We start from the raw sequence: 11,504 nt of genomic DNA on the forward strand, positions 1-11,504 counted from the left end.
CTCCTCGATTTCAGTCCTTTGTTTTTGTTTTCTCATCTCATACCTTTTGTTTCTGCTTCTTTTGGTCTTTTGAGAGGAAATTTTTGTATTTTTTGAATCATCAGAGGAGTTATGTTTCTTTTTCTTAGCCAGAGCTGTGGTGATTACCTTGATTGGAACAATCGGTTCACTCTCAGAAGAGCTACTAGGTATCACCTGGACTACGTTCACTACTATTTTACCCTTGTTTAAAGGATTTTTTGGACAATCTTCCGGGAAGTGTCCTCTCTTTTTGCAACATTGTATGCAATAAGCTTCAACTGGCTTGAGGTTCTTGTCAGGCCCTGGGCATTCATTTTTCCAATGATCATCTGCACCAGAGTTATGATAGTTTCCAGTTCTTCGCTTAATCATGGGTCTTACCATAGGAGGTCTGACACCTTGATTAGCCACATAGTACATTGGTGCAAGCTCGGGTGTAGCATAAGTCACAGGTTCTTCCATTGGTGGTGGGTGTGAATTATACCAATCTCCTTCTACCATTACTATAGATGGACTAGGCTCAGCACAGGGTGTAACAGGCACTAGTGCTTGTTCATCTATGACTTCCTCTGGATGCATGTACTTTACAGGCACTGCATTATGTCCCAGATATGGAGGTTGTTGACCCAACACGGGTTGAGGTCTTTCCATACCCATCGGTGGTCTTTGAGCTAGGGCCATGTTAGACTGATATCTGTATATGGGTTGTCCTTGTGGCCTCATAGGCATGTATTGAACATTCCCATCATACTTTGGTCGGTAATAGCACTCATTGGTCTCATGGTTGGTCCATTTACCCTCGATTGCACACCATTTTTGCGGCTTGGTTGTCCCTGTTGAGGCATCCCTTGTCTTGATTCTCTCATAGGTGCTTTTTGCATGTTATTCATCATGTCATTCATCCTTTTGAGCATGTCTTCTATGGCTGAAAGCGGTGCTACAGCAGCTGTTCCCACTTGAGTTGGTTTACTAGATGTTGTTTTCTCACTTTGGTTATCTTTAGGGACATGTTCTTCATTGAAAATATCACAATTGTCTCCTAAATCAATAGCACCTGACACACACTCTTCTAGGGGTATATGCTTCTTGCTATACAACATAGCATGAAGTTCTTTGTTTAGCAATCCCTCTAGAAACAATGATACTAGTCGTTCTTCTGTAGGTATCTCTAGCTCTGGGCATCTGGCAATGTATTGTTTCATTCGAGTTGCAAATCCCTAATAGACTCACCTTGTTTCTGTTTAAAAATGTAGATTTGAGCTACCGTATTGTGTTTGATCCCCGTTTCGGAACAAGCAGCTACAAATCCTTGAGCTAAGGTATTCAAGTCCATGATTGACCTTGGTGGAATGTTTTGGAACCATGTTGATGAATTTCCTTCTAATGTCATTCCAAACCCCTCGAATTGAGTATGGAAATGGAATATGCATTCTGCTCTTAGCACTTGCTTAAAGCTTGCTAAGTGGTCAAAGGGATCCCCAGATCCATTGTATTTTCTGAACCATTTGTGAAAATCAGTTGGTCTGACACATCTATTTGGTTCAAGTCTCCTGATAGTTGGTCCCATTCCGAGTCCTTCAAACCAGTCTGTTGAAAATAATGACTCATGTATCCCTGGACTGGCTTTAGTGTCACTTGGTTTTCTTCATAATGAGGTGGTTTTTGGTTTCTTAACATTACTCTTAGAAGATCTCTCACAGTGTTCTTCTCTTGGAATAGTTTCTGGTCCTTGGCCCAATATCCAATCCGTTATGGAATACCCTTGGTATTTGGTTTGTTCCACCTCCTCAGGAGTCATCATAACAAAGTTGTTGTTATAACAATCCCTAAATAGGTAGGTTGGTAGATCTACTGAACCCTTAACTTTGATCTTGAAGCTATAGATTATCTTCATGGGTGTTAATTGTTCTGATTTGGCATGCAAAGTCCACAAAAGATCCTTGACGTTTCTATCCTCCCAACAATAGACTCCGATCCTAGGATTGTCTGTACTAAGCCATTTCAAAGGCTTCAAATCAACTTGATCGTATCCCTCGAATTCTGAAGTTGGTGTTCCTTCTTTTGCTACCATATCTGGAATTATGGTGTTTACTTCTAACCCCCATTCGTCTATCATGTCAGGGTTTTCAACCTGTAAATACTGAGTTTCGTTTCTATCCATGTACATTTTTCCTTGTTTGTTTGCCCTGATCTCCTCTTCGAACTCAATACCATGGGCATCAATGCGAATAGCATACTCTTCATTGGGGTCCAAGTAAACCTGAGCTCCATGGCGATTAGTCTTATAAAATGAGAGTATATGCTTGTAGCGCACTGTCGTTCCAGTTTCTGAGTGAGTCAAATAGGAAGACATTTCAGATGTTGATTTTGAAAAAGTATCTACTAAGACTTCTTCAAGGATAGTGTGCAAGGGATTGCCTTGATTCACACTCTCTTCGGTGGATACTCTACTGGAGGTTTTTCCAAATATGCCTTGGTTTCCTAGTATATGACCAGATCTAAGGTTCATATAGACTTGTGAAGCCCTGGATAGAGTACTTACCGTCGGTTTGACTTGTTATCAACTTCTTTCACTTGACTTAATTGCAACTTCTGTCAAGCTGCCGATTCCTTGTGTGCAACTTGATTCCTGTATCAATTTTGATCAAAGTTAGCTATTCTTTCACAAAGACTGAGTAGTTTTTGCTAACTATTGTGATTGGTCTATGTGGATCACTTCAAATCGAGCTATGTGAGTCCGCAGTTGAGACTTTCAGACCCTGATTTTGCAAAAAGTCAAAGGAGTAATCTGCAACCTGAAAACTAAGTGAACATGTACCAATTTGGATCCGATTGAACCCAAAATTGCCCGAGCTCCTTGTATTATGATGGTCTAACATTGTACAATGGTATCCCTATATAGCAGTAGTAAATAATCATGATTATTTATTTTTCTCACTTTTTGGCTTGATTTGCCAAGTATACAACCTGTTAAGGTCCTTGGACAAGCTTCACTAAGTTTGGACAAAATCTGTTCAAGTTTAGCAACAATTTCGTGTCCGCAGACTCTGATTTCAAGAATCTGGCTTAAGTCTCACTTTTATTATCCAAATTTCACCAAAATTGATTTGTGTGGTCTACTTGATATGCTTGACCTTGTCGTATACTCAAATGTGCAAGATCATCAATTTTTGAAGCAGATGTAAATAATCGTGATTATTTACTCTAGCTAATTTTTTGCAAGTTTTTGTCCCAATCTTGACACAGATCTGTTAAGTATCTCAACTTAAGCACCCCAGACAAGTTTCATCAAGTTTTGACAATTTTTGGTTCAAATGGTCATCAGTTCTGTATCTGCAGACTCACTTTGCAATTTGGTCACAATTTTCAATCCAATGATCCAAATCTTACCAAGTTTGATTTGTGGGCTTATTATAACATGGTAAAGCTAGTGGTATGTTAACTTGGTTTAAAAAATCTAAAAAATGGGATAGATATAAATAATCGCAATTTTTTCCTTCTGATAACTTTTGCATCTTTTTGGTCAACTGAGCATATACACATGTCTATCACATCAGTATAAGCCTATGAATCAAGTTTCATTGAGTTTAAACAAAATTTTTCCCAATTTACACTCAAGTTCCCGAAAGTCAATACAGACTTCAGTTTTTACCCAATTTTTGGTCAATTTGGTGATCCAAATTCTATGTGCCTTTACAAAAGTTGTTTGTACACATGCAATGAGTCACTGGAATCAACCTTGTTCAGTTTTGATCTAGAAGTAAATAATCACGATTATTTACTTTAGGCCCAAAATGAACTCTTTTTTGCACTTTTTCAATGGACATTCTTTTCATGAGCTATTTTAAGCCTATGAATCAAGTCAAAGATTAATTTGGCCTAAAATGTCAAGAAAAAGTAAATAATTTGAGTTTTTGCAAACTCTTGAAGTTTTTACCTCAATGTGTACTTGAGCTTATTCACTGGTTCATACAACTTATAAGCATACTCTCCAGTCGGATTGAGTGATTGGCAATCTTTTCATGCTATTTCTGGCCGTAGACCTGCAATTTTGCAACTTCAAATAACAACTCACAATGATTCCTTCAGAGAGAGCAATGTTCTGAAATCCACCTCGGATTTTACTTACTCTACTCCTAAGTTCTACTGCAATGGGGTTGTGGAAAGTGTGCACAAACACTCATTTTCTTGTTTTTAATGGTTTTCTGAGCCTTGATCTTAAGACTTGTCTCGTCCATCAATAATTCTCAAAATCCTATCCTAGTTCTACAATCCTAAAGGTAGTCAGCAAGTACGATTACTTCCAAGACGACAATCCTAAGCTATGCGGTTTCTAAAAAGAAAGTTTCTACTCTAGGAAATCCTAGAGGAAATTAAAGGATAACTTCACAAGATGCTCATGTTTTTTCCTAGTTTAGGTCTCTTCGATCCCTGGCAGCGGTGCCAAATGTGGGACGGGTGTCTAACCTCAATCCTATCTTATTGCAGATATAGCAAGAACCACGATTAAATTGTCAATCCATGGAACGAAGCTTACTCAACTTGTCATAAAATCTAATATCTAAACAACCCAAATGATTTTCTCATATTAAATTGATCACTTAATGTGGGAGAATAAGCAGGAACAAGTGTTAAGATATACACACGTGCTTATAGATCTATCTCAACACGGGGCCAATGGTAAAGGGGCCCAAATGAGAGATGGTCTATCAAAGATCAAGGCTAACAAATGGAGCATAAGACCTTAGGGTTAGCTTCATTGAAGACCTCCAATAATGTGTGTAAAAGGCCTTTGACCTTAGGTATGCTAGGGTTGAGCTTGAGGCGCGGGAACCCGACCCAGCTTGAGGTGCTTGTCCTGCTTGATGACTAAGGTGCTTGAGGTGCTTTATGATTGAGGTGCTTGAGATGCTTGAGGTGCTTAATTATTGAGATGCTTGAGGTGCTTGACATGCTTGAGATGCTAGGGTTGCACTTGAGGTGAGAACCCAACCCAAGCTTAAAGTGCTTATGAGCCAAGCTTGTGGTGGGAACTGGGCCTATGCATGAGGGGCTTGAGGTGTCAAAAAGTCAAAGATTCAATCCCTACAAGAAGGGGGCGAGCCGTACATGAGGGGGGATGAGAGAGAACACCCACACACTCACACAAGGCATGCATGGTACAAAGAAAGCAAAAGGGACACTTGTCAAGTTCCTCCTCATGTTGCCCTCATGGTGTGCCTAAAGCCTATTGGTTGGCCACCCAAGGGGTCCAATAATAATTTAGGAGATTTAATTAATTGATTTAGCATTTATCTAGCCCTCTGTCTCAAAGGGAAAAGGGGGACACTTGTCTCAAGGCTACCCTTGCTGCTTGTAATGCCTCCTGCTTGTGATTGGCTAGGCCTGGAGGGGTCCAATGAGCTTCAAGCATGAGCTACAAGAGGGGGTCGACCCAAGAAAGCTAGGGGTTTGCTTAGGGGGTATATTCACCCACACACACTCACAAACACTCTCATTGTGTGCTATGCAAAGTGCAAGAGCCCCCTCTCCTTCTCCAAGCAAGTAGAGGTTGAGAGCATACACCAACACTCTTGGATATGGAGTGCAAATCCAACCAAGAGCCATGCTTCAATGCTTAAGCTTGCCATCTCCTTCTTCTTCATTACTATGCTATTATGTATGCTAGCAACAAGAGTTATGATAAGTGAGGAACTAATTCTTTCTCCTACGAAATGTTTCTTCTTCCTCTTCCCTACCCTTATTCCCTGCTAGCTCTCTCCACCTTCGAAGGTGTTTGAGGTCTTGGGACTGAGGCTTGGGATAGTTAAATCTTTCTTCAAGTTTATGTTATGTTTGTGATGCATGAAGCTTTCCATATTCATGTTTTTCTGCTAATTTTGTGTGTTTTTGGTGCTGGTGAAGATTCAACATGTTTCAGGGTGTAGTAATTTATCCTCAAGTTCTTTCCTTTGCATACGTTCATAAATGAGAGATTGTTGCAGGTTTGCGAGTTGTTCAGCAATCGTGGGCGGCCGTGGAATATGTGCCATGTTGGTGTGCTTTTCTTTCTTTTTTTTCTCCTTTTTGGTAATAAAATAAAATGGATATATAGAAATATATATATGCTTGATATGTAGAATTAATGATAAAATTAAAAAAAGTAACAAAAGAATATGTGCTTAGCTCGACTATCGGTGATGACGATGTCTAGTCCAAAATGTGGAGCACCAGGGCAATGTCGGAAGCGGCTAGCGATTGAACGGTTGGTCTGCAAGTCAATTGAAATTTTGGCGTCCAATCTCTCGTATTCCCAAAGATAATGGAAATGAGTTAATTCAAAAGCTTTTGGCTATGGCAATCTGAAATACACTTTTGGTAGTCGGCATTACGGGGTTTGGATTTTTGATTTGCCTAGAAGAAGAAGAGTGAAGCTTCTTATTGACAAAAATAATTGATGATGGCTTATTCGAGCAGTTTTGGGTTGGTTCTTGTGGGTTGCGAGCTAGATAAAAGGTTAGACAATGGCCTTAGTATTTGATGGGTAGCCGAGAAACTCTGAAGGTGGTTGTGAAGGTCATTGATGATGGGAAAGCAGGTTTTTTTCCTCAAGTGTGAGCCGATGCTTAACATGGGTGGTTTTGGAAGTTCATTGGGCAGCTAGCCAATTTCAAGGGCTAATTCAAGCCACGTCTTTTAAACTAAAAGGTGTGAACAACTTTTTATGAAGTTGGCTGCGAGTAGGCAACAAAGATCGATGGCGTGAGGGAAAAGGGGGTCAATGGCGATCATTGCAGGCACTCACAGGCCACGAGGTGGAAAAGGAAAGTTGCTAGACATTTAGGGTGTCCCCTTTGATGCCACTCTTGCAGACCTTGGCGGAGGTCGAGCTTCAACCCTACGTGTGTATAAGTGACAATTCCCACTGTTTAAAATCGGTCATAATATAAATGAATAATTCACTCTATGGAGGAGATGTGGCAACAAAGATCATGTGCAGGGGTATACTTGCAAATACAACCCACAGTTATGGTTGAAAGCGATAGAGAAGCATCAAGCGAGGATGAGGATGAATACGCCCCCATGTATGCTGGCCACCACGATGACCTAAGCGATGCCTTGATGGTTGGCCAAAACTTTGCAGTGACTGCAGAGGAGATAGGTGCAGATTTCTACGTCCTGAAATGCACCAACACAAAGCGCCTAGCCAAAACAGAGGAAAAGGATCAATGGCACAACATCATTAAGAAAAATTTATATGTGGTTGAGGGCCTATTCTACGACAAGGTAAATGGCCGAGATGATACTTATGTCCTTTTGGACAACAAGCCCACTACTCTAATCTACTCCCATCTGGTGCGATGCATCAGGTTTTCCATGTCCCCAAGGGAAGGTGAGTGTAATGTATATGATATGTCAAATGACATATTTGAGCAAATCTATAACAACATGACCCCAGAGGAGGACTTGTAAGATTTATCTTTGTAAATTTGACTTGAGGACTTGGCCAGCACTTTTAACAGTAGCTAGCACTTTTTTCCTTTTTTTTAATAAAAAGGAGGCAATGAACTATATTGAAGAGATTCAGGAAGGATTACATCAAAGCTAGGGGGGGGGGGGGGGATCACCTAACTACTTCCCTCTAAAATTATAGCTAATCAACCCTACTGAGTAGCTAACACTTTTCGCAGTAGAGTGATAAAAGACATCGTTTAAAACACTTGAAAGCACTTTTCAGCACTTGGCCAGTTGACCAGCACTTTACCAGCCCCCTAAACTACTTTACTAGCCCCCATAAACAGTTAAAAGCACTTCTGAGTACTTTACCAGCCCCCTGTACCACCTGACCAGCTCTTTGGACCACTTAGGACCACCTGAACAACACTTTTAAGTATTTGGTTTCATATTACAATGTGGTTTTACATGGAATAATACTCTAGAAGGGTTGTCTATGATGGCATCTCCAAACAATCTGCCTCTCCTAGATGATGCTCACCCTCGACATTATTTTAGAAGAATTCGTGGAGTTTGATGGAGTTGAGTGCATTAAGATCTTGGTTGTACCTTGTTGCCCTTGCCTATGCATCAACAATATGTGTGATAGGTATCAAAGGGTTTGGAATCACTTGATTTTGGTAATCTTTGTGCCTTGGTTGGAGATCTTTTGTAAGATGGATGATTTGAATTCAAAAAATCCAATGAATAAACTCTTTTCAATGTTTGTAAGTAATGGCTTGGTAAAAACATCAGCTTTTCATACAATCCTATTATTACATTCTTCAATGGTGTGCTGCCAAGGTCCCTCACTGGCACAGTCCAATGACCTTTCACGATATGAGAACGACTCTTTGTCAGTGGTTGATTGCATAGTTTCCTCTTGATCCTACCAAAAAGTGATAAGCAAAGCTTGCTTCATTAAGTCCCAACTCCTCTGCTCTTTTGCCAAAAGTGTGTAAAAGTACCTTTATGCATCTTATTTGAGACCTTGCCATGCATAGTCTGCTTTAGCTTGGTCGTCATAGATCTGTAACGCCTCCATTTCCTGTTACACAAGCCACATCTAGGCTTTGACACTCTATCCTAGTTGCCCACTAAAGTATTTGTCAATCCACACGCATGTCATCTACTCTTCTTCAAAGCATAAAGCTTCGTTGCTATAGAGACTCCTCCTGAAAGTTGCATGTGAGGACTGCATAACCATGTCAACTCTTCACAACCTGTATCCATAAAACACCATTACTACCTCGCTATTGGGTGCACTGCTGGCAAAACCCTCAGTCCCCAACAAGATCGCCAAAAGATGATGGGGGAAAGGGCAACCCGATGCAAATACCCCAACATACACACCTTGAAGGTCTCTATGTAATGCCTATCTGCTCTACATTAGTAGCAACAATCAAGTAAGGATAGAACTGGGCAACATGCACCCTCTCCTTCAAAATCCTCATCATTATGAGCTTCACCTTCTAGAATTTATGCAATCACACACCTTGTTTTCTCTCACAAACAAAGGGGAGGCTCACTCCACCACCCTTTTCACCATTGCACAACACACTTTGTGGCCTTACCAATTACAAAACCCCACCTACACTCGGAGGCACGCTGAGAGCTAGGTCAAAAAATGCCAACACCTTTCTAAATGATGCCAAGGCTTCTTTCGAAAGGGACAAGCCTTGAGATCTACCACTCTCAAAGCTTCTTTCTTCTGCAATCCCCTTTTGAGCCTAGTAGTTCTCCTTTGTCCCTTGCACTCTCCTTCTCATGGGTTGCTTCCATGGCATGCCTTCTTGCACCCTCCATTCACAAATCACCCACCCCCCTTCTGCTTCTCCTGGCCTCTTTTTTGTTGTTCCCCCGATTGGCATCCTATGGCTTTGCACACCGCTTCACTCTCTTGTCAATGCTTCTCCTTTCCTCCTTTTTGCTTTCAGATAGCAAGTAGTAATGCTAGCCATTGTTTCCTTCTCTCCCTTACATACATATTTTAAAAAAAGAAACTTTTTGTCCGGCCACTTTTTGTCTGGTATCCAAGGGTACGTTAAGTGCATACAATGTCAAATTTGGACTGCGGACTCCTCTTACAAGCTTCCTCATGTGCCTTGATCCTCTCCACATACTATAATGGCATTACACTTACCAAAAGTGGTGCACAATTTATGGAAAGATTCCACATTGTAAACTCCCAATTGCATCGACACCACATCAAGGGCCCCCTTTCTCGAGTGATTATGTTCCATTGATGTCTACAATGAGAGCAAAGCCTACCATTTCCCCACACTAGCTACAAACACTATAGTGAGTGTACAATCTACTTGATGCATACTCTATACATTATTAAGCTAGCAACTCATCATGTCATTTCACTAGCACGTCCCATTTTTGACATTAAATTGATACCTGGTGACACCCTCAAATGCAAACAAATTTGGCTTTATCAACGATAGCACTTTTAGTACCTTGAAAGCACCAAGTGACCACACATGATTCAAACTAGACACTAAAGTATCAAGGATCATCCTTTAGAGTCAAGAGAGTCTTTGTCATCAACATATTTGTGACATTTTCATTTTTTTGAGAATCTCACTCACCTCAACCTTGAGCACAATGAAGCATCCTCTTGGTTTCTCATGTGACATTATACAATTCTCACATTAAGCATCCTCTTGGTTTCTCGCGTAACATTATACAATTCATCCATTTTCTTGAGAATCTCACTCACCTCAACCTTGAGCACAATGAAGCATCCTCTTGGTTTCTCATGTGACATTATACAATTCTCACATTAAGCATCCTCTTGGTTTCTCGCGTAACATTATACAATTTATCCATTCTTTTCTGTAGCAATGGAAGGTCCATGAAAATATTATTATCATATTTGAGGATGATTAAAGTGAAACAAGTTCCATTTTTGCGGAAGATATTGAGATCTCGAGAAAGCTATTGGATGTAATGCTTAATGGGGCACCTCTTGTGAGAGATCAAAAAACCAAAATTCATGATGAGGGGGTCTCCTTTGCATGTGAGAGTAAGCAAGGTGATGAAGGTCCTATGTATGTTGATGGTGTGCTCAAGACATATGGTGATGTAGGGTGGTTGTGGATGCTAACACATGCTCTTATGGTAGTTTGTCCTCTTGTGATGAAATGACCATTGATCATACTGGGTTGCCTTCAAATGATGATCAATTTGAAGTATTATCCATGCATCTAGATTCTTTTTCAAGTATTAAGGGAGAACAAGGTTTTTATCAATCAAAAGAAAATTGTTTTTTTCCTTCAAGAGATTCAATACTTAGGTCATATTATCTCTCAAGATGGTATCCATATGGATGCATCAAAGTTGGAGGTAATAAAAGCATGGCCTAATCCAAGGAATCTACATGAGCTAAGAAGCTTTATTGGTATGTGTGCATACTATAGATGCTTCATAGAAAAATTCTCTCAAATAACAGGATCATTACATGACTTAACAAAGAAGAACCTTAAGTACTAATGGACTATTAAGGAGCAAAATGCTTTTGACAAGCTCAAAGAGAAGCTTACCTCCCAACCAATCCTTATGCTTCCAGATCTCTTAAAGCCATTTGAGGTCCAATGTGATGCTTGTGGTGATTGCCTTGGAGCAGTCTTGCTTCAAGAAGGGCATGCCATAGTATATGAGAGCCGAAGGCTCAATACGGATGAACGGATCTTAGGCATTTATGAAAAAGAGCTTTTAGCTGTTCTACATGCCCTAGACACGTGGAAGCACTGCCTATTGGGGACTCCATTTATTCTACAAACCGACCACCAAAGTCTCAAGTACTTCATGATGCAAACCAAGTTTTCCAACAAACAAATGAGGTGGGCAAATTTTCTTTCGCAATTTTATTTTCATATTGCTCACGTTGCTGGTAACCACAATCAAGTGGCTGATGCACTTTCACGACGACCAAAAGTTAATGCGGTGTCTATAGCAACTCACAATGATCTATCTTTCTATGATAGATGAGTATGCTACTAACC

The 11,504-nt window shown here is 40.4% G+C and overlaps 1 protein-coding gene across 1 annotated transcript; it reads left to right on the forward strand.

The window, feature by feature from the left end:
- Nucleotides 1-6,966: 6,966 nt before the first annotated feature.
- Nucleotides 6,967-7,473, forward strand: LOC147418736 (uncharacterized). Its single transcript, XM_086505525.1, has one exon. It carries the CDS (start codon nucleotides 6,967-6,969, stop codon nucleotides 7,471-7,473), a length of 507 nt encoding a protein of 168 aa, XP_086361651.1.
- Nucleotides 7,474-11,504: the final 4,031 nt, after the last annotated feature.

This window comes from Adiantum capillus-veneris, chromosome 29 (assembly GCF_014529385.1).
Source record: "Adiantum capillus-veneris isolate H3 chromosome 29, ASM1452938v2, whole genome shotgun sequence".
In the NCBI taxonomy this organism is placed as follows: domain Eukaryota; kingdom Viridiplantae; phylum Streptophyta; class Polypodiopsida; order Polypodiales; family Pteridaceae; genus Adiantum; species Adiantum capillus-veneris.

What these genes read in the sequence shown, in the direction of transcription:
- LOC147418736 (XM_086505525.1), top strand. Translation starts at nt 6,967, where the DNA reads ATGGAGGAGATGTGGCAACAAAGATCATGTGCAGGGGTATACTTGCAA.